Below are 24,573 nucleotides of genomic sequence, written 5' to 3'. Positions count from 1 at the left end.
GATGTGTAATATAGAAAAACAAACAAATGGATTTTACTGCAATGTTTTTGCTTGGCATGATCTCAAATGTACGTTTATGAAGAAAAGGTTTCTTGAACACCTCCAATGATACAAGTTGTGCAGTGTGTTGCAGGTCTTTACAGCACTACAATGGTTTTCAATGCGGAACTTGTTGCTGGCAATGTGTTCCTTTAACACAACTCCAAAATAAGCAACTAAACACGTTTAATGTGAATAAACACAATATCCCAGCAAGCTCAAGAACCCCAAAGGTAGTGTTTTGGGACCTGCAATTGGGTCATGCCGTGACGTGGCTGCAGGCTTAGAATGCTTTGGCCAAAGGGTTTAACTGAATTACCCTCACTCATGAGAAAATCAGCACTGAAGTGTTGTGGTATGTATTTTGTCACATTGGATGTAGCATTGGGCATTTTTGTCTTTTGTTGTATGCATTTGGCCACGCTCAGTAGCTCTCCTGTTTGACATAATATAAAGCTTTATAAATTATGTTTTATGATGGGTTTTGGGGTTCTTGAGCTTGCTGAGATATTGAGTGATTATTGATATTGATTTGCAACAGGCAACAGTTGTTTGGAGGTCAGTGGCCCCTCCTCCTCCCCCCACAGGGTTTAAGCTCACCCCCGCCCTACTTTCCAAGTTGCCGTATTTTTTTCATGTTCCGGTTATGACAGACCCAATGTGGTTGTTCTCCCTTACAGAGAGGTACATGGGGATTTTGTCAGGTGGTTTGGGACCTGCAATGGAGTATGCCGTGATGTGGTTGCAGGCTTCTAAAGCATTTTGCAAAGGTTTAACTAAATGCCCCTAAGGCACGTTCTATAGTGCCGGGCGCGTGCTACGCTGTGCGCGCGGATTTTTAGTTGGCTGACGTTAGTCAGCCTTTCTATACAAGGGCCGCGCGCGCGCACGGCAGGGAGAGGGGGGCCGACAGACAGCGGTGAAGATGAGGAAAATCATCTTTTCGCGCCGCTGCCTGCGCTCTCAAATGTATGTGTGTGTGTGTGTGTGTGTGTGTGTGTATGTGTATTGTGTATGCATGTGTATGTGTGTGTGTATTTGTGTGTGTATTTGTGTCTGCACAAGCCTAATAAATTTTTTCTTTTTACTAAAGCTTTTTTTTTAAATAAATAATAAATTACACAGAAACACACACCCATATACATACACACATATATATACCCACTCAACACTGTATACACTCAACAGTACACTCATGAAAAGCATGCGGCACGTGCACGCACGTTGGTATAGGCACGCACGGTCGCATGCTGTATATAACAGCCCTGACTCATGAGAATATCAGCACTGAGGTATTGCAGTACAGTACAGGCATACCCCGCATTAACGTACGCAATGGGACCGGAGCATGTATGTAAAGCGAAAATGTACTTAAAGTGAAGCACTACCTTTTCCCACTTATCGATGCATGTACTATACGGCAATCGTCACATACGTGCATAACTGATGTAAATAACGCATTTGTAACAGACTCTATAGTCTCCCCACTTGTGCACAGCTTCGGTACAGGTAGGGAGCCGGTATTGCTGTTCAGGACGTGATGACAGGCGCATGCGTGAGCTGCCGTTTGTCTATTGGGTGATATGTACTTACTCGCGAGTGTACTTAAAGTGAGTGTACTTAAAGCGGGGTATGCCTGTATGTATTTTGTCACATCGGATGTAGCGTTTTTGTCTCCTGTTACATGTTTATTGTGGTTTCTTAAAAGTGCTGTTCTACTTACTTTCTTTTAAATCCTTTAAAGGGGCTTGGGGGTGGGGGTTGTTACTAAAATGGCAGTAAAATGGTTACTATTGTGATTTTTCATACCAGCAATATTAATTTGTAACTCTGGTATGTTCTTAATCTTCCAAAGTCAACTTGCTTAATGGATTTGCACTGCTTGGTGAATAAAAAAAACATACAGGTTTTTTCTTTTCTTTGCGTGCTGGAGATTAGAAGAAAGGACTTACAATTCTTTATAATGTTATTACATGTTCATCTTCATTAACCCCTTCGCTACCAAGGGTAAATGCCAGCTCATCACTGATCTTTAGTAGCAAAAGGGGTTAAATAATTAGCGATACATCTGAACACACAGGTGATGGTCTCGGTTTTCCTTAAGAGCACTGAAGAATACACACTGGGTTTCATTTTCCCATGCATTATTAAACCTAATGAAAGGTCTTACTTTCCTTTCATTATCAGAAGAACAAACTGATGTTAAGTGTCTTCTCCCTGCATTCCCTGAGGCTGTGAATAATTGCATGCTGTTTACATGATGCAGAACAGCTGCTCCCTTCAATTATTTGACTGCTTCGGTAAGTCAGGGACCAAACAGACAGTTTGCAGCCACAGTTCAATTCTCTGTGATTTATTTTGTACACAGGACCTTAAAAAAAAAAACAATTTCATAGGAGCACTGTCCCTTTAAGGCAAATTAACTGAAGAAATTCCACACTGCTAAAGGAGGCTAGCAAGACAAAATAAGTTTCTTAACTAGCAACCCTAGCTAAGCTTGTTCAGGACGTATATTATCGTTTATTGGTAAAGCGACAACATACTTGATAACGGGAGGCAACTCTCACTGCATTACTTTCTGGGAAAACATTTTATAAATAAATAAAACATATTCCGCAGAGCGGTACAGAGATTTGGGAATTACATAAACAGATACACACAAATATGGACAAGCATACACAGATGCAAAAAGGTAACGAGGGCTGTGCTCGTGAGTGCTTACAATCTAGGAGGTGATGAGAGAGACTGTTGAAACAAAAGGTAAAGTGGTTGCCCATTGCAGACTGCAGTATGCCTCAGGGTTGAGTATAGTTCAGCCGCACAGCTGGTCCCATTAAATGTTGGGGGTGTGGATGTTGGGGGGTGTTAGATGGGATGGAGTTTGGTCTAGCCAAACAGCTGGCATTAATAGGGTTGGTGAGGGAGGGGTAGGGGAGTTAGATTGCTTCCTTGATCCGTGGGTTTTAAGGACATGTAGCAAAAATTCAACAAGTAGTCCCTTACCCACATAGGTACAGTAATACAAACTCTGTTCCTTTCAAGTAGACGTCCAGTGTACTAGGACTCCAGGCTGCCAGCCTCCTGTCAGGTTTCTCGGAGACCCTCACAGTGTCCCAGGACACAATGCTGTATATAGAAAATGTTGCGGCTCGCCAGTCTTATGTATATTGAAATGGTCATATTTTCAGTGTTAAATCCACAACTTCTTCAGGACTCAAGAGATTGATACTGCGGAACCTGCGGTGGTAGCTGCTTCATCCCATAAAAAGCCCCGCCATGGATTGCGCTCATCAGACCAAGGAGACCAATATAGCTACCATCAGCTGATGTGCAAGGGGCTAGTAAAATAATATTATAATATATTAAAATAACTCTGTGCCCAGGACATACTTGAAAACGAGAGGTAACTCTCAATGTATTACTTCCTGGTAAAATATTTTATAAATAAATAAATAAACGAAGGAATTTTTCATAATCGTCAGGGAAAAAAAAAAAATACTTGCAAGTCCTGAAGAAGGTATGGATTTAACGTATCAGGATAAGGGAAAGGAGATGGGTGCTCCAAAGTCAGTGGGAAATCCACAACATCCACAATTTAAATCTTCTAATATAATTATAAACAGGACTGGTAAACGGACTCAGACATGGAGTGGGTTAACTGTGATATGTGAGTGAAATAAACACATAAGTCTCCTGAAGGGGATCAACCTTCGCACCTACAAAGTACTCAAGTGGCCCCTCATTGGAGACAACCTGTGCTAAATATACTCAACTATGATAATCACATATTATTAATAAAGAACTCTTAATTAGCAATTAATTAGCAATCTCCCTTAAACTTGGCGCCAAAACCGGGTTCGCGCCACCGTGACGTCACGAGTGCGCGCCACTAGTGCTGTGTCTCGGAGTGAACGATCCCTCAGCAGCAGGCCACGCCCCCCGTCAGTCCAACACTCCCACTCATACTGAGTTTTGGCGCCAAGTTTAAAGGAGATTGCTAATTAAGTGGTGTATATAAAGGAGTCCCCTTACTGTTATCCCCCATACTCCTTGATAAAGGACCCCTATGGTCCGAAACGCGTAGGAGGTACTGTTTTCACCCCTTGGGGGGTATGCTGTCTGTGAAGATACACTGAATAAAAAACTTTTATTTTTAACACCACTTAGCTCCCTGGCAGTGCATTTTTTTGCTTTTCTTCTTAAAGGTATGGATTTAACACTGAATTGTTGACACCAACAATACATGAACACACAATCCCAGCAAGCTCTAACCCCAGAACACAGAGAGTGTGTGTGTGTGTGTGTGTGTGTGTGTGTGTGTGTGTGTGTGTGTGTGTGTGTGTGTGTGTGTGTGTGTGTGTGTGTGTGTGTGTGTGTGTGTGTGTGTGTCAAAAGGAGTGCTGAGCGTGGCCAGATGTATACGACAAAAGATAAAAATACCCAATGCTACATCCAATGTGACAAAATACATGGTTAAATACTCCAATGTTGGTATTCTCATGAGTAAGGGTCATTTAGTTAAACCCTTTGGCCAAAGCGTTAGAACCCTACAGCCACTTCACGGCATGACCAGTTGCAGGTCATAACATGACTTTTGAAGTGTCACGTTTAGCTTTGCAGTGGAGGGAGAATGGCCTCAGTGGACCTGTCCAGCACAGGAACATGGAAAAACCGGCCACTGAATAAGTGGGGAGGGATTGTGTGTTCTTTCATTTTAATTTTCAACTGGTATCAGTTGGTTGGAGTTTAGTGGCCCCTCCTCCCAGGGTTTAAGCTCACCCCTCCCCACTTTCTTAACTATGTATTTTGTCACATTGGAAGTTGGATTTGGTATCTTTGTCTTTTGTTACTTACAATACATCCCCATCATTTATTAAGACTGGTGTGCTGTAGCAATTTCTACATGTGAGTAGTCTACAGAAGCAGTATCTGTACCATGCTGTTCTTTGCCTGGTAAGATGTGCACTCTCTATAAACATATAGTCCAGGACTAAAGGCTGCCAGTTTTCTCCGCCCTTGGTGAAGCACTCATTATTTTATTCTGGCTCATTCTTATAGCAACTTGATACACTTTTTTTTGTTACGACATTTAACCTAATAAATATACTGCTGCCTTTATCCCATGTGGAGCTAGGTGGGACTGCCCCTTTAACTTTTACTGTAATGTAGTGTAGCAGATAATGTATACTGAAAAGAAATCAGGCTTTTTTTTAGCACTAAGAGGCTGAGAAAACTTTAACGTTTGAATTGTATTTACAGAATACGAAGAATCCCTTGGGGCGGGGGGGGGGGGTTGGGGTTCGTACTAAAGTATGAATAGCTTTCAGCATTATCAGTACCAGCAATGCAAGTTAATTGCTGATAAGAAGCTGTGTTTCATTGTAGTGCATATATCGGGTTCCATGCTCAAAGCAACAATTTACAGGTTTAGTACAAGTTATACACAATACATGGAAACTGGGATAACAGCATGTACAGACAGAGCCGATATTAGGCCACTGCTCAGAAAACCTTGTTAACCAATAGGAACATGAAGGCGGTGAGAGGGTACATGAGAGGCCCCAGGTTTCTGCGTTCATCAGCTGAAGTTTCGGATCATCCGCAGCCCACATAAAGGATCTATGCACAGAGGTTGAATATAGGATGTGATATATAGATTGTGAATGAGGGGGTATTTACACTTTAAAATATTACTGATATTTAAAGTGTGAGTAAACTATTTACTTCCTTATATACAGTAGGGCTGATCATGTATGCAGAGCTGTACATAGAATTTTGCCAGCTAGAGTCCTTGCAATCTAATCTTGATGCTTGAATCATATGATTGCTCAAGGTCACAAGGAGCGGACCACAGAATTCGAACAGGTTCAGCCACTTCACATCTTTAAGTCACATCAACTGGGAACCCTTGCTACAGAATGTCTTAAATCATATACACCTTCTTTATGTTCTTTAACACTGAACACTGAGCGATTGTTTGTAAATATCTGTTCTCATGGTTTTATTGGGGTTTTTTTTTTTTTAAGTGAAACTTATTTGCTGGCACAAATCTCCTTCGTGGAGTATGTAACGGAAGTGTCATTATTGGCAGATGGGACCGTCGGAGCGCATGCGATGAAGCGGCCGTCAGCGTGAGCCAGCGCATGCGCAGAGGTGCCCGCTGCATTGCCTTGGTATATCAGAGGCACTCTGGATGACAAGAATACTCCAAATAAAGTTCAATTACCAACTGAAAAAAAAAAAGGAACACTTTAAAACCTCGGTGAAGTTTTTAAAAATATTACGCCTAAACTGCATGTACTTTCTATTTCTGGCCCTATAAGCAGGCGCACTCCAAGGGCACTGGCCTTTCATGTGGTCACTTCTTTGCACAATACAGCTCAACCCTCTTATAACACTGTGCTTGGGGTCCAAAGAATCACATCGCGTTGTACAATAAAGTCTTTAAGATACCAATAATCCTGTTGTAAAGTATTCATAAATACGAAAATTGGGAGCCATGCTTGCATCGCGTTATAAGTGGATTCGCATCGTAACGGATCGCATTATAACGGGGTTGAGCCAGAATAATAATAAGAAATAATAATAGTAACAATACTCCAGATACAAAGTCCTACATCTCCACTTTTGTTTTGTAATGCTGCCTTATGAATCTTCTTTTGACTCTTGTATAGAACGCTGCATAAAGTGAAACGCGCGTCTGCACAATAGCAGAGCAGACCAGCCCTTTCCAGGCACGCATAGAATCTTTCATTTCATAATAGAGATGTTAAAAACCACAGCGTTACACTGTTGCTGATCCCATACAGCAAGGACTTTCACTGGGCAATTCGGCATGGAACGCACATTTATCTACATGTATAACCCAGTGCACTATCATGGCATTCAAACCAGTGATCAATCTAATGAGCATATGGTGTCACTAGACTAAACTAAAAAGAACAGGACACAAAGGCCAAATTCTTGTGCGACAAAGTAGGTTTGGAAGAGGATCAAGTGAAACTTCAACAGAAAAAGTCAGATAGCAGCAGCAGCACATGACGGCAACATCAAGTGAATAAAAGGGCCAGAGAAGTACAATATTGGCTTAATCAATCATATGTGAGTGTTTTATCATGGATTAAATAGGACAGATATACATGCATAAATACTTTGTGCTTACCTTGAAACATGGCACACTACTCCAGTACCAGTAGGGAACACTTAACGTGAAGTAGTCAAATAATCATAGCAGTGTATGGATCTGCTTTTCAGAGCTGGAAAAGTCCACATTGAAATGCACCATTAAGACCTGAAAGAGATGCATTGAAAGAACTGAATACTTGAATGAAAAAGGGCAAACTGTTTAATCAAGAATATATTATATATTTAAAAACATACATACATATATACATACACACACATATACACATACACACACATATACACACACACACACACACAAAAAATCATGTACACAGCCACATTTCTACATAAATGCTCGAAATCTAATTCTCCTTCCCAGTTGATGCAATTAGCAAAACTTCAGGCTCTCTACAAGAAGTAACGGAAACTATTGTATTCTCTCAGCCCTGAACAGTCTACAAGTTTAAGACCACCCATTAGTCATTGATAATCATCAGAGAAAATAAACAGTATATGCTAAAGTAGCCAAAACATCCTGATTTACATAGTGTCCACAATGAGAGCGGCTTTAGCAGGGGTTTGCGCAAACTTCCGCAAGTGTGCGGAAGTGTAGCACAATTTTTCTAGTTTGAGCGCACACGGGAGCGCAGGGCCGGTCACGTAGCGGTTTCGCCCGTGACGTCACTGGCCCGCTCCCCCCCACCCTCCCCGACACGCCCCTGGACGGCACGCGAACTAAGGCCAGGGAAAGCACCCGCTTTCCCTCAGCCTCAGCGCGCCTCCGCACGGCTGGAGTCACCATGGACTCAGCCTTAGGTGTCAGATGTGTGTGGGTGGGAGGAGGGGGGAGGGGGAAACACTGTCACATTTCAGTAAGACTTCTACCATTTCTGAAAGTTTTCATCCACAGTAGGGGCTCAATGGTTATTGGTTAACCAGCGTCCTCCAGCAGGTAAACAGATTAATGCACGTCCAGTCACGGACACAGAAAAATAGAAGCAATTAAGAACGATAACTTCTGCCATTTGTCCCACGGCCTGGTTAAGTAAGACAACTGTTGAATCACATTCACAAACATTTCTAAAAACCCCTTCAACACAACAGCAAAAGATTTACTGCAACAGATGGGAGACTTCAAGTACATATATTTCCATATGAACAAGGTCATTTAAAAACAAATGCGCAACACATTAAAATGTCATTGTAATGGATACTTTAATAAAGAAAATTGTGTACTCAACTTGAATGCCTTTTCCCCTGATATGAGCATAAGCATAACTGCAGAAGAAGTGTATTGCAGGCCCCTTTCCATTATAAGGCCCCTTTCAAGGAGCAATCTACCCTAACCAACCTCCATTTTGTTTTTTTACCGGATTAGAGCTGAACCGCACTCGTTTCAGCTCTGGTGTCCGTCTTCCCCAACCTACACTTATGGGCGAAATTAACGGTATTACTTTCTGGGGGTTTTTTTTTTAAGGGGATTTAAAATGCCATGTAATAGGTAACCACAACCGATGGTGAGGTTTCCACTTGGCAGCCATTCCCCCATGAGGAAGGCTTAAATCCAGTAACTTTACCAGTAAGCCTCTCAGGAACTGGGGGAAAGGGGTTTCCCAGAACTGAAAATAGTGGTGTGTGGCTGAGTGCAGGGGAGCGCAAACTTGGAGGTGCAAGATTTTCTGGTGGGGAGCGGCGGTTACAGAGGCCGCTCGCTTCCCCGAAGGCTTTTAAATTAAATGCCAGGGATCGAGCGAGGCCTCCAACTCCTCTTACCTTGGATTCCAGCGATGGCAACCCGGCGTCCAAAGACGTGGCGGGTCACGTGATGTCGCATAGCCATGTCAACATGATGTCACATGACCCCGCTGCGTCACTGGACGCTTAAGTCGAGCAGGGGGATTTGCACTCAAGCGGGAGGGGGGGGGGGGGGAGTTTGCACACCAAAGACTTGGAAGAACTTTCTTGTTAACAGCATGTTTAAAAAATAAAATAAAACTTTTTTTATTTTGCAGAACAACCAAATGTTACTTATTTATGTCACTGAACTTTGGCCACTGTGCGGATCAGTTTAATGCGCCTTATGTGGAACCGTTAGACAGATGGAGTATATAAGTGCCGTTAGCGCATTGTGGCAAATTCCCTCGAAAACAATTTAAAATATGAACAGGCCCCAACCTACTGGAAGTAGAAATAAGAAAGCTTTGTAACATACCCTGCTGCTCTTAATACACAGCCACCACCAGACAAAATAAAGCTTGGTTGCCAACTGAAGAAATTAAGAAAAACACTTACACTGGCCTTATTTTGTCAATGAAAGCTATGTTATTATTGTATTAATATCACAACTGATTGCCCTAAGGGAAGATAAGTAAGAGCTGTGCTTGCTGCCCTAAATCCATCAAGCACCACAATAGGAGGCTGTGTAAACAGAAGCTCCATGCATGCTGTGCACCTTTAATCTATGAAAAGACAGCTAGAAAAGGAGACAAAGCTTTATAAAAAGGCACAGCTTGTACTTGGACACCCAATATGTGTACACAGTCATCTGATGACATACACCACATTACACAAAAAAACTCACCACTCCTTCAGCATCCGGTTGAAAATCTAAATGTGCCCCCTTCCCCCCATAAATCTAGACTACTACAAGGGCTCTGTAAAGTTCCCAGCTGCAAAACCAGAGCAAAAAGGTGCAGGAGTTTTGCGATGTTTTTGCAGCTGGAAAACTGATCAACAACCCCCATGTGTGAGAAGTTTGCAGAAGTTAATGTTCAAATAGGACACTTTGTTTTTTTCTTCCCCGCAAACCGCAATGACAGCCAGGATGGCCTGTGCAATTTGCGAGACATTGGTTATGAAAGAAAGCAAAAAAGTGACACATTCTACTGATTTGCAGGTCATGCCCAGAATAATGTTTGTGACACTGAAGCACATTACAGAATCTGTTCTTGACCTACAGCTTAACTCTTGCATGCATTTTTTAATAACCAACGGACCTGGACAGTTTTTATTTTTATTTAATTTTTTTAGTATTATACACTAGGTTTTTCTGTAAACTGATTTAATGCATTTTTACACTTTCTAAAAGAAGAAAATGAAATCCTGAAACAAAATCGCTATATACAGTTACTGTAGGTCCAGAATTAATTGGACACTGACACAATTTTCATATTTTTGGCCCATGTTCGCCACCCCAATGGATTTGAAATGAAACAACTGAGATGCAATAGAAGTGCAGACTTTCAGCTTTAATTCAAGGGGTTGAACACAAATACCGTATGAAACGTTTAGGAACTGCAACCATTTTCATACACAGTCCCCTTATTTTAGGGGCTCAACTGTAATTGGACAAATTATCACAATCATAAATAAAAAAAATTAATACTTTGTCGAGAATCCTTTGCAGGCAATGACTGCTTGAAGTCTGGAACGCATGGACCACCAAACGCTGGGTTTCCTCCTTTGTGATGCTTTGCCAGGCCTTTACTGCAGCTGTCTTCAGTTGTTGTTTGTTTGTGGGTCTTTCTGCCTTAAGTTTTGTCTTCAGCAAGTGAAACGCATGCTCGATCGGGTTGAGATCAGGTGATTGACTCGGCCATTGCAGAATATTCCACTTCTTTGCCTTAAACTACTGGGTTGCTTTCGAAGTATGTTTTGGGTCATTGTCCATCTGTAAAGTGAAGCGCCATCCAATCAACTTCACTGAATTTGGCTGAATGTACCAAATTGTTGATTTGGCCACTCCTAATGTTCCTGCTATCTCTCTGATGGAATTTTTTTTTTTTTTGCAGCCTAAGGATGCCCTGTTTAACTTGATTTGAGAGCTCCTTTGACCACATGTGGGTTCACAGCAACAGCTTCCAAATGTGAATGCCACACCTGGAATCAACTCCAGACCTTTTGCCTGCTTAATGAAATAACGAAGGACTAGCCCACACCTGTCCATGAAACAGCTTTTGAGTCAATTGTCCAATTACTTTTCGTCCCTTGAAAAAGAGGGGGCTACATATTAAAGAGATGTAATGCCTAAACCCTTCCTCCAATTTGGATGTTAATACCCTCAAATTAAAGCTGATAGACTGCACTTTATGCCCATATTCATTATTTAACTGTAACTTGAATTTATTTTGGTACACAGCCGAAATAACAAAACTTGTATCAGTGTCCAATTATTTCTGGACCTAATATCTGTATAGGCTCTGCTTTTGGGCATGTTAGACCCTTCATACATGCATTGCTGGGTAGTAAATTACAGGTAATTCCAAAGCAAAGAAGCAAAGTAGTTCATTCTCTTAAAGAGAACACTTTATTATTGTGTTAACAGCTTCTTCAATGTTGGCTTCAACACAAACTTTGGATTCCTATTTTGGCAGTCAATACCTCCTATTGAAATGCTGCAATGTATTCTAATGTCTTCGAAGTACTTCTTGCTTTGCAAACAAATCTACTGGACCCATTCCAGGCGACAAACACAATCCTCTATTGTGGCAGACATTGCTAAATGCCAAGAATAACGTAAAGGAAGTAGGTAACTGACTTTCTGTAATGATTATCTATATATAATGTAAACTTCCGCCCTGCTCCATCCATTGCTGGGTGAAGGCCTCCCCCAATGATGTTCCATGTATTGCGATTAGACCTCTTCTCACGCTGTTCCATCAACGTTTCTAATCTCACCCTTCCAGCTTCCTTTTGGTCGTTGTCTTGGTCTTTAAAGCTCTCTTAGAATTCAGTAGTGTACCATTAGTATCCAATGATTGTCATTTCTTCTTGCGATACGTCCCACCCACTGACATTTAAATGTATTCACCTGTGTGGCATCACAGACTTGTTTGATTTCAAACCCATTCATTCTTTTCTCGCTCTTCAGGTAATACCCAGGTTACATCTCTCCATAGTTCTTCGCGTTGCCTGTAGCTTCATATTTAGGCTCCAAGTTTCACTTCCCTACGTGAGCATTTGCAGAATACACTGCCCAAAAACTTTATTCTTGAGCCCCCATGGAATGGTGTCTGGTTTCTTCCAAATGCGTTCCATCCCATCTTTATCCGTCTATTTATTTATTTCATTCAAAAAGGTTCCCATCCATTATTATTATTTGCCGGCCAAGGTAGGCAACCTATGACAACTTCTAGTTCTATTCCATTTAATAAATGATTGTTGACGTGACACATTTTTAATTGATGGAAGGATAGATATTAGATACACACAGACACAAAATAAAGTATAAAAAAGTATAAAACTATTTAGGAGCCACGTGTTTGATGAGCAGAGAGTAGGTATTGGGAAGAATGGATGAGGGAGAGGACGCAGTGTTGAGCAGGGAGATGGGCGCATTCAAGGGATTTGTTAAGCAGGGTGGTTGTTGATCAAGAGGGGAGTTTTGGGGGGCTTGTTACGTAGGGGGTATTTCGGGGTTTGTTGATTGAGGAGAGGGAATGCTTAGTGTTGATTGAGCAGGGAGAGGGAGTTTCTCAGGAACAAGACAAACACAATGACCGAGACATAATGGGTTAAGAGTAGCCCCGGGGTTGGGAAGGGGTTAAGAGGCAGTTACAGGAGGTGAAAGTAATGGAGGTGCAGGGGTTGTGACCTTTTGGTCATTGCCTGTCATGGGAGAGAAGATCTGTATATTTGTTGCAGCTGCTGCAGGAGCTGCCAAATTGAACAGCAGCCTGAAGATAGAGCGGAGCCTGAATGTCTGACAGAGCTCTGTGAGAGACCCCCCCCAGCCACACCACACCCCCTAACCACAGTGAAGCTCTGTCAGGTGGCATATTCTGCAGATCTCAAGGCACCCGAGGATAACTTAGGCCTGGTAGTTTTCCATGCATATTTAAGGCACAAAGTTATATATCGAAGAGAAAAAAGCACTGTCACCGTTTGACCAGTACTTTTAACACCTTTACCTACTGGGATCAGTCACTAGGCAAAACAAGGTAGTTGAATAAAATTAGGTTTATTCTGGTGACACCAGTAGACACCCAGATTAGACAACATACAGAAAATAGACACTTACTGGGGATGACACTAGCCTAACTACATGCAGGGTGCCTGCTTCAGAAGGCTTACCCTGTCAGCTCCTGGTCCATAGCCTTCACAGTACCTTCCTCCAGGAAGATACCAGCCTCTATACCTTAACCGCGAGCAAAGCGAAAAATAGAACTTGGCCGCAAAATGCAGGACTTTGTCTCAGCTAGGCAGGCTTCTCCGGCTTAAAACTAAGCTGGTTGCTCTCATCTCACCGACCTAAGCCCTGAACTTGTCTGGTTCTCTGATCGGCCAGTCTTCCTTAGGCTACGGCCCCAGTCCTCCCTGCTGAACGTGCGCCTGGTGGCATGGCGGCGCATGCAGACTGCAGCCGCAATTGGCGGTCTGTAGGGGAGATCTAGGGAGAGTGTGGGGCGGGGCCATGATGAGGGGTGCGGCCATGCCGGGGCACTGCCACGTGACCGCGTCGCGACACTGGAAACGTGTACACCAGCGTACGCGTCACAGCGCTTTGCGTGCCCACTCCCTGTCGCGTACATCATACAAATCTCACAGGACACGGATCGCTCAAACCACAGGCGCGCGCAACACCATGCGCTCCATCACGCGCCTACTATATCCAAGGCCTTAAAGTGGGAATCTTTAAGTGAATATGTAGTTATATATTTATTGTTTGCCATGCAAGACTATAACCTCAGCTGATGGGATATGGAACTAATTGCATTGTCTCTTCACCCACAGGTATGTTTTACCCACTGAATCTTCTGTAACCCCTGTATACAAGAATCACTCCATCCTGACTGTATTTGTTATCTGTGGTTTGTTTAACCCACCGAATCCTCTGTAACCCCTACCGTGCCCCCCACAACAGGTACAAATCTACCGGAGACTCAAATCCACCACCAGTTTAAATTGTTACCTAAAAGTGGTCTCACGTTTTAATCTGGTCTGTAACTGTTACATGCGCCTATAACATATTTCATCTTTAACTATTCATGCAATGTCTTTATACATAATGTATAACCTAGTTCACTTAATGTAACTATGTATCTGTCATCATAAATCGGTGCCCAGGACATACTTGAAAACCTGAGGTAACTCTCAATGTATTACTTCCTGATAAAACATTTTCATAAATAAATAAATAACTTGGCAACATACTAGCTATATATACGTGCACGCTAGCACAACAATATTTCTCCTTTGAAGTCACAAGTGTGTGACAAAATGCGGCAGATCACATGGGCTACGACTCACAGAATGACTTGCTGTGCTTACTACACCCGAGGAAAACTGAAAAAATCTACTTGCTCTGGACATGGCCCTTGGCAGAATAACTGTGTGCCATCACCTTACCACTGTTTCATGTGAACTGGAGACTCTCAAAAGAACTTCGTTCCATACAATATGCGAACCTACGTCACTGCTTCCGCTGACTGACTGGGGCGCAAGATTTGCTATGGGGGGGCGCGGCGGTTAGAGGTCACGCGCCCTTCCCCAAGGCATTTAAATTAATTACCGGGTGAGGCGTGAGGCCTCTGTCCCTTAGCTGCTGCCAGCCGGGTCGTCAGTGACACGTCACCATGGCAACGCGGTGTCAAATGACGCGGTTCTAAGAGAGTGGTGCGCAAACGCTGGGGCTCCCAGGCAGGGGGACGCACACCAAAAACTTTGCGCACCCCTGCTCAAGGGAATGTACACTATGAGCATTTACAATGAAGAAACAAATCCCTAATAAGAGCACTCCACCTCTACTAATATAAACAATATGATAAAGTTGAATGATATTGTGTTAATCTAGATTAACACAATATCATTAAACTTCATATTATGTATCATAAGGACCTCCTGACGAAGCACTACGTGCGAAACGCGTAGAGGTCATGTGGTGGCAGTTCCTGTGGAGTTAATGCAGCCGGTGGGAGCGGGTCCCCTTGTCTCTAGCAGGGTAAGTACTCAGATTGGTCCGGACCCTTTCTGTAGTGCGTAGCTAGATCCTGTGGTTACCCCGTGCTCCACACCGAGTATACTAGTGTATATACCAGTACCGTTCTTTAACGGTTTTTAAAAAAAATTTCCTACCTTGTCGCTTTATTATTTAATTATATATTTATATTTTGCATCATTGTTGTTTTATCCCTTATCAGTGGATGTCTTGCCCACTGTCTTAGATTAATAAATTGTTCATACCCCCCAGTGCGCCTGTCTGCCTATTGTTTTCTTCATATTATGTATATTAGTAGAGGTGGAGTGCTCTTATTAGCGATTCTTCTCTCTTTTGTAAATGCTCTATGTACCAAAAGCACCATGGATCAGCAGCCTGCTATCTGCCAATGGTAGGAAAGTTGATGAAGATAAGGAAAGCCCAGTTACTCAAAGAATGGACCACGATACCCCAGCAAAAGTGGAGTTGCAAGAGTTCTTTAGTTTAATGCAAATGATTCGGGTCGACATGACACTTCGGCAGGTTCCAGTGACCATGTCGACCCAAAACGTTTTTCACTGTACTTCTGGCACTTGCGTTCCCTGGATCTGATCCACAGTCCCCCAACCTATAGGGACTCCAGTTTCCAAGATCATTTTAGTTTTTTGTCCCTAGTTTCTGATGGAAAGAACTAAAGATATGGCCACAGAGCCCCAGCATCCAGTTTATGCAATCGGGACGTCCCGCCAGGTGCGAACCATGTACAGGTCCTGGTTTCCTGTGACCCAGATGGGACATTTTTATATTAAGCTCAAATTAAGCGAAAAACAAATGAAAGATTTACATTTCATTTCTGATATAGAGTATATAGATAGAGAGATATAGAGATACAGATAGATATACAAAAAAAAGATGCTCGGTGCACACAGACATAAAACCTATTTTAAAAAATCAATAATAAAAAGATATATATATATATTACATATATATTATTTTTTTTATAGAACAGGAATAAAAAATCCGCAACACTCACAGGTAATGATCAAAAATAAAAAGGTTTTTCATCAAACAGGCATCAGGGGTAGAACAAACATGAAAAACTGGATGCTCCAGTTTTTGATCATTACCTGTGAGTGCTGCGGATTTGTTTTTCCTGTTCTGTCTGTTTTTGTCGCTGGATGGTGGTCCTGGCTGCACTGCAAGCACCCTGATGCAATAAGATAAGTTTTTTGTCCTACCTTTGATCCCAATTTGAGTGCCCTGGACATTCCTGTAAAGTGTGTGAGAGAGAGTGTGAGAGAGAGAGAGAGAGAGAGTGTGTGAGAGAGAGTGTGTGAGAGAGTGTGTGAGAGAGAGTGAGAGAGTGAGAGAGTGTGAGAGAGTGAGAGAGTGTGAGAGAGAGTGTGTGAGAGAGAGTGAGAGTGTGAGAGAGTGAGAGAGAGTGAGAGTGTGAGAGAGAGTGTGAGAGAGTGAGAGTGTGAGAGTGTGTGAGAGTGTGTGAGAAAGAGGGAGAGTGTGAGAGTGTGAGAGAGAGTGAGAGAGTGTGAGAGAGAGTGTGAGAGAGAGTGTGAGAGAGAGAGAGTGAGAGAGAGAGTGTGTGAGAGAGTGAGTGAGAGAGTGAGTGAGAGAGTGAGTGAGAGAGAGAGAGTGAGAGAGTGAGAGAGAGTGAGTGAGAGTGAGTGTGAGTGAGTGTGAGTGAGAGTATATAATACATTTTAAGTTATGGTGGGTGAAAAAGGCAACAGAAAACCGCCACCGTTAGCATATAGCCAATAAAGAATATCACTTGTGAGCACTTGCTTAGCAAGTCCCATGCTGTGCTTAAAAGCTGTGTGAGCGGCTCTAGTGTCAAACAGGTCTGAAACACTGCTTCGATATGCATGGGTTAATTCTGAATACAGCAAATGAATGGCTACCATTCATACAGTGATAACTAAATGACACTGATGCATTCTGATAATTTTACCAATGCTAAGAAGACCGTTGCAACGCCCCAGAGGTTCAAACGTCAAACTAGCTAAAAGTTTTTGCTTCTTGGAGAACCAAAACAATCATGGCTATATTTCCGAAAAAGTGATACTCAAAAAAAAAATTTTTTTTAAATAAATAAAATAAACCTTCCAGACAGGAAGACACCCTACAACCCCATTCGCATGAATGGGCCAAAAATAGAAAAAAGGTTATACAGTACTTATGAAGACCTGTGTTTTATGGAGTAGCGCAGTTTAGTAAACGTCGCCCTCAAAATCCGTCGGCATAACCAAAAACATTAAATGCAAATTAGTATAATACCTTTCACCACAATGTCAAGGAATATACAAAGGTATCTTGTCCAAATGCAGCCCATGTCCAAGTGGTCCATTATAAGTGGTAGGACTACTGAACAACTCAAGTTTAAAAGGAAGTTCTAAAGAAGTGAGGAAGAAGTGGACACCCCCAACTGGCCCCGATTCCTGCATTTGAACTACGCTGGAAAGGAGGATATCATCAATACCAGACTGCATCATTACTGCTGTGATGCTGCCTTTACCATTTATATTTGCTGTGACTTCACTTCTCAAATTATGCACTTCTTTTTACCAGCCTCAGTATGTCTCTAACTCTATTCATATATCTCCATCTCTCCTTCCTTCACCACTTCTCTGTTCACATGAACTCCTTTCTTACCTGCGTCCTCTGACACCACACAGCTCTATCCCGTGCACTAAAAAACACCCCTACAAATCATCCTCACACATCCTCTTTCTATCCATGCTTCACCTCCTTGCTTCTGGGGATATCTCTCCCAATCCTGGTCCCTGCCTTATTCCTACATGCACTCTCCTCGTCTGCCAATTGCAACCTCTACTCCTTCTGGTGTCAACCCCTCCAACCTCATACTCATACCCATCCCCTGCCACCCTCCCTCCTCTCTCCCTTTCTCCTGTGCCCTTTGGAATGCTCGCTCCCTTTCTAACAAGTTCCTCTCTGTACATTACTTTTTTCTCTCTCACTCTCTGCTCCTCTTTGCTATAACTGAGACCTGGCTCACTCAGTCTGACTCTGCTCTGGAAGCTGCCCTCTCCTATGGTGGCCTTTCCTTCTCCCACACTCCGCGCACTGATGGCAGGGGTGGAGGTGTGGGGCTCGTCCTCTCCTCTATTTGCCATTACCGAACCCTTCCTATTCCTCCATCTCTTGCTTTTCCCTCCTTTGAGGCTCACACTGTCCAGATCTTCTCTCCACTCCCTGTCCATGTGGCGGTCATCTATCGCCCACCTACCTCTACTCATCCCCCTACTGCCTTTCTCTCTCACTTTGAATCCTGGCTCTCTTTCTTTCTCTCCTCAGTCTCCCCTGTTCTTCTCCTTGGGGACTTCAATTGCCACATTGATGACCCCCTCTCCCTTGGGCTTCCCGCTTTCTTTCTCTAACCTCTTCTTTTGGCCTTCAACAGTGGACTGCAGCCAGCACCCACAAGGATGGCCACTACTTAGACCTGGTTTTCACTAAAAACTTCTCTCTCTCCGATTTCTCCATTTCCCCTTTTCCTCTCTCTGACCATCACCTCATCTCATTTTCTCTCTATCTCGCTTCTCCTCTCCACCTCCATCTACCCCCCGGTTCTGCAGAAACCTGCGCTCTATTCACTTACCTGACTGAGTCCACTTTACGCTCCTCCCTCAGCTCTGCTACAGACCCTGACAACCTGGTCAGGAACTACAACTCTGTCTTGTCCTCCTCTCTTGATCTACATGCCCCGCTTTCTCTCTGCCGCCCTCGTCCTTCTAACCCTAGACCCTGGCTAAATTCCCACACCTCTGCTGCGTTCCTCCACTCGTTCCTCTGAACGCCTCTGGAGGAAATCTCATACTCTCGCAGACTTCCTTCACTACCAATTTATGCTATCCTGTTTCAACTCTGCCCTCTCGCAAGCTAAACAAGCCTACTTTTCTTCACTAATCAACATGTACAAGTCTAACCCACGCCGACTGTTCTCTGTCTTTGATACTCTACTCAAACCACCCTCAGCTGCCTCTCCATCCTCCACCTCCGCTCAGAACTTTGCTGACTATTTTAATGAAAAGGTGGAATCCATACGTCAAACATCCCCTCCGTTTCTTCCTCCCATCCTACACCTCTTCCAAACTCTCCTCCTGCCTTCCTTGACTCTTTTTCCACTGTCTCAGAGGAGGATGTGTCGCTGTTGATCGCCTCTTCTCCCTCTACCACTTGCCCTCTTGACCCCATTCCCTCCCATCTCATAAAACCTCTTGCTCCTACTATGCTCACACACATTTTTAACTCCTCCCTCTGCTCTGGAACCTTTCCATCCTCCTTCAAAACATGCAACATATGACATTACTCAAAAACAGCAAGCTTGACCCTACCTGTCTCCCTCCTGCCTTTTGCCTCTAAACTCCTTGAACGTCTTGCATTCTCTCGCTTGCTCCATTTTCTCAACACCTATTCTCTCCTAGACCCTCTACAATCTGGCTTCCGCACTGCTCACTCCACGGAAACAGCCCTCACTAAAATAACTGACGACCTCCATGCTGCCAAAGACAGAGGTCATTACACTCTGCTCATATTACTCGACCTCGTGGACCACACTCTTCTTCACATTCTCCATACTCTGGGTATTCGGAACAAAGCTCTATCCTGGATCTCATCCTACCTCTCCCATCATACTTTCAGTGTCTCTTCTGCCAACACCTCCTCCTCCTCTATTGATCTCTCTGTGAGGGTACCCCAGGGCTCTGTCCTGGGACCTCTTCTCTTTTCTCTGTACACACTCTCTCTAGGTGACCTAATAACATCTTTTGGGTTTAATTATCACCTCTATGCTGACGACACAAATATACTTTACAACACCCGACCTTACACCTGCTACAGCAGACCATACAAACCAAAGTTTCTGAATGTCTCTCTGCTATATCATCCTGGATGGCCCTCTGCAGCCTTAAACTCAACATGGCTAAAACAGAGCTCCTCATACTTCCTCCCAAACCTGGCCCTATTACCTCCTTCCACATTACTGTTGGAACTACGATCATTCACCAAGTAGCCCAAGCACGCTGCCTAGGGGTCACACTCGACTCCTCTCTCACATTCAAAACATTTCTAAAACCTGTCGCTTTTTCCTCCGCAATATAACAAAGGTACGCCCTTTTCTCTGTTGCTCGACTGCTAAAACTCTGACTCAGGCCTTCATTCTCTCTCGTCTTGATTACTGTAACCTCCTGCTGTCCGGCCTTCCTGCCTCTCACCTGTCTCCCCTACAATCTATCCTTAACGCTGCTGCCAGAATCACTCTACTCTTTCCTAGATCTGTCTCAGCATCTCCCCTCATGAAATCCCTCTCCTGGCTTCCGATCAAATCCCGCATCTCACACTCCATTCTTCTCCGCACTTTTAAAGCTTTACACTCTTCTGCCCCTCCTTACATCTCAGCCCTAATTTCTCGTTATGCACCATCCAGACTCTTGCGTTCTTCTCAAGGATGTCTTCTTTCTACCCCCTTTGTATCTAAAGCCCTCTCCCGCCTTAAACCTTTTTCACTGACTGCCCCACACCTCTGGAATGCCCTTCCCCTCAGTACCCGACTAGCACCCTCTCTATCCACCTTTAAGACCCACCTTAAGACACACTTGCTTAAAGAAGCATATGAATAGCACTGTGGATATTCTGAACACATGATACATAAAGCTTGGCCCCCTGCAGACGCACTTACCAGAACTCCCTCCTACTGTCTCTGTACGTTCTCCCTACCTACCAATTAGACTGTAAGCTCCTCGGGGCAGGGACTCCTCTTCCTTAATGTTACTTTTATGTCTAAAGCACTTATTCCCATGATCTGTTATTTATATTATTTGTTATTTATTTGATTACCACGTGTATTACTACTGTGAAGCGCTATGTACATTAATGGCGCTATATAAATAAAGACATACAATACAATACAATACAATACAAATGGCAGCTTCCAGAGTGGTTAATGACACTGAAGCAAATTGGTTACCATCCAGAAATTAGCCCTTTACAGGTTGTTTTAAGATGTTTAGCAAATTGTCAAATCATGCAAAAACAATCCTAAACTTCCTAGAAGACACGCTGCTGCCAGACAGGAGGAATGCTGCCCAATTACAGCACTTCATGCAGCGACGGACTGTGGCTGGGTTCCCAGCAACACCTTTCTAACATATTTCTGCTCTAGTTCAATACAAAAGGTAGAAATTACAATTTTTCATCAATGAAGCCAATGCCTGTGCAAACTAGAGCCGGTTTCCAAAAGCAACAAGTAAACTGTACAAAAGAACACAAGTACAATACACACCAAATAGCATCATGCGAAACATGCAAATGCATTAAAGGTGATACTGACGAGGAAATAGGACATTGTACAGAGTGCAAATCATGTGGTTGGGGGGGAATGATTGTTTAAAAATAACAATTATTTGTATATTGTGAAAAAATGTATATTTAGCACTAATGACATCCCCATAGTTAATTTGCAAACAATTTACCTGGGGCTTTAAGGACTTATCAACAAAACATGAGATCCAGATTATAAAAACCCCTAAAAGTATTTGTTTACCATTGAAATGTTAAAAGCTGGTCAAAGGTAAGCACGTGTGTTAAAAGATGTAAAAAAAAAAAAAAAAAAACAACACTGTCTGCCACCTCTCTATCCCTCCGGCTTCCAAGTTACATACCCTTGGTAGGTCCCAATGTGGGACCCGGCTTGTGCACCCAATAAGTGTAAAGGATGGTGCGATAACATAGCAAAGCAACAATGACACAGCAAGGGGACTGGGAAATGAGACGTAATTGCTCTTTAACTGAGCTTTCCCCTATGGACCGATAAGAAAACAAATACACCTAGAGTGAAACCCAGCGACTCAAACATGAACAAATATGTAATGGTCACATTACCTCATCACTTTGGGACGTTCCTTGAAAATTAACAGCAATTTAATAACAATTAAAGGCTAAAGCTGTTAAATTCCGGGCATTTTCACCCCGAAGAGGCAGGCGTCTGACAATATTCGTAGAATCATATATATAATACATAATTGTAACAAAAGCCAAAACCCGACTCATTCTGGGGCTGGATACAGACAAGGCCTTTGACAGAGTAGCATGGCCTTTAATATTTCAGGTTATGAATAAAATGGGAATACACGCCAATTTTATTAAAAGTAGTCCAGGCTCTCTATATAAACCCTACGGCAACGGTCCAGACCTCAGCTCCATTCCAAATTACGAACGGCACCAGGCAGGGATGCCCCCGTCACCATTGATGTTTGCATTATGTATAAAAGCCCTGGCATCCAAAATAAGAGGGAATCAAGATATAAAGGTAGTAATGATAGGGGATAAAGAATACAAGTTGTCTCTATATGCAGACAATGTTTTATTATCACTCACAAACCAAAAAATATCACTACAAAAACTATTCGATACGGTAAAAGAATTTGGCATATTTCAAATTTTAAAATAAATCACACTAAATCGGAGGCTCTAAGTTTAAATATCTCTTGCAAAGGACAAACTATCTATGGAGAAACAATTGCCAATTAGATGGAAACCAGACAAGATTAAATATTTGGGAGTCTCTATAACAGGGACATACGATAAACTTTATGCGGCAAACTACCCGACACTTATTAAAGAGCTGAAAAAAGATCTAAAGACCTGGGACAAACACCAAATATCATGGACAGGCAGAATAGCTTAGGTTAAAATGAATACACCATCTAAGATGTTGTCTTTATTTCAGGTGCTTACTGTCATCGTTCCACAAAAAGATATTAAAGAGCTAGAAATAGAAATAACAAAGTTTATATGGCATGGTAGAAAGCCAAGAATAAAGAAAAGGATAATGGGGACACCAACATAACTAGAGGGTTTGTCTCAATCAGATTTAACGAAATACTATGAAGCAGCCAGGATAAGCCCCTGATATACTGGTCAATGAAGGATGGAGAGAGGCCATGGGTGGACATAGAAAGAGCAGAGGCCCAGATAAAGGACATGGCAACGCTGCTATGGCTGAAAAAGATGAGGCCCGAATCTATCAGAACACAACCAGTGATCTCGCGCACTCTCTAAAACTATGGGATAAAGTATGCAGGGCTGTAGTGGGAGAGGGGGATTGCCCGGTATTAAAGGGGTTACACCCCTTATGGTCACCCCCTGACCTCACGTCGGAGGCAAGGGGTTAACTGGACTGCGGTCCAGTAATGTGTTTTTACCCTGCTTCAGCACCCAAATGTGTATCCCCCTGTAACAATGTATTTCCCCCATTCCAGTGTCTGCACTAACACTCACACTGGGATCCGTTCGGGAGGAGAAGGGTTAATAGTTGGGAAGTGATTATAGCCCTTTGTTCCATTTTCCCGCCTTTGCAGGCTCCATTTTGCAGTTCCCCATAGGCCGCCGTTGCAGTTCTATACGATCCTATGGGGATTCCGGCAATTTGGGCCCGTTCTCAGAGAAGACCTGCAGGTGGCGCCCGAGAGGAGGAGCGGTGGTTCCCCATTGTAAGTCAATAGAGCCATTCATTTCAATGGGGATCCCTCGAAGCCGACCTCCAGGAATGGGTTGGCAGCCATCCAAACCGCAGACGGCAAAAGCGGATATAATATCTGAAAAAGAGCTTTTGATCACATTAGGTCAAGTTCAAAGTCAATTGGCGTGGGAAACTTAGGTTCTAGAGCACCCCGGAATAAAATTATTTTTTCCCCTAGACCCTAGGAACCGCCACACTCTACCACCATCGGGTCCGAGAGTTAATGACCCCATTAAAGGGTCACGCTCGCCACGAGGGTCGCTCCATTGACTCTAATGGCGGAGGTAAAAGCCGCGAGTGAAAACGGCCAAGTCGGAATGAGCAGAAACCTAGAACCCATAACTCCGGTTCTGTTCAACCTAGAGGGCTGAGATTCAGCCACCATGTAGTCCTAGTTCCGACAGGATTACATGGCAAATACCGACCCTCTCTGGCAACAGAACGGAGTCAGGGTAATTGCAAAGTTTGTGTTTCTGCCATTGACTTGCATGGCGGAAAAAAGCCTCGTGTTCCAAAATGGCTTTTAAACTGTAATTGGGTATCTCCAGTCCGGTGGGTCGCAGCGAGCTGAAACTTGGCCACCATGGAGAGTCCCCTCCGGCATGAGGGTCTGGCAAGTTTCGGCACACTCGGCCCAGCCGAACGGATTATTTTAATATATATATGTATTAAGAACTGTACAGTATTTCAAAGCGGGGATAAAAGCCAGCGAAAGTTACTGGCTCTGTTTAATGTAAATGCTCAGGGGGGCGACCCATTGTCTACAACAGACCCCCTGATCAAAGGCTCAGCCACTCTGGCTGTATACATTAGGGCGGAGAAATGCAGTACTTGAGTGGTCTGTAAGTGCTGTAATTCACACTTACAGACAAAGGGTTTCCTGACCAGATCCAAGTCTGGTAGACTTGTAGACGCCCTGACTTGTGTGGGGCTAAAGAAA

General features: G+C 43.3%; 1 protein-coding gene across 2 annotated transcripts in view; it reads right to left on the bottom strand.

Moving 5' to 3' along the window:
• Nucleotides 1-24,573, bottom strand: part of ST3GAL6 (ST3 beta-galactoside alpha-2,3-sialyltransferase 6) — a 120,876-nt gene that overhangs the window by 58,677 nt on the left and 37,626 nt on the right. The window contains exons 2-3 of one of the 2 annotated variants that reach the window (XM_075594065.1): nucleotides 16,318-16,349; nucleotides 7,202-7,330 (exon numbers count right to left, since the gene is read on the bottom strand). In XM_075594065.1, the coding sequence (XP_075450180.1) occupies nucleotides 7,202-7,211 (10 nt within the window). In that variant the 5' untranslated portion in view covers nucleotides 7,212-7,330; nucleotides 16,318-16,349. The remainder of the gene's footprint in view (nucleotides 1-7,201; nucleotides 7,331-16,317; nucleotides 16,350-24,573) is intronic. The other variant, XM_075594063.1, reaches the window with a different exon arrangement.

The sequence above is a fragment of the Ascaphus truei genome, chromosome 3, assembly GCF_040206685.1.
Source record: "Ascaphus truei isolate aAscTru1 chromosome 3, aAscTru1.hap1, whole genome shotgun sequence".
NCBI classification, from domain to species: Eukaryota; Metazoa; Chordata; class Amphibia; order Anura; family Ascaphidae; genus Ascaphus; species Ascaphus truei.
This window is presented reverse-complemented; position numbering and strand designations above follow the sequence as displayed.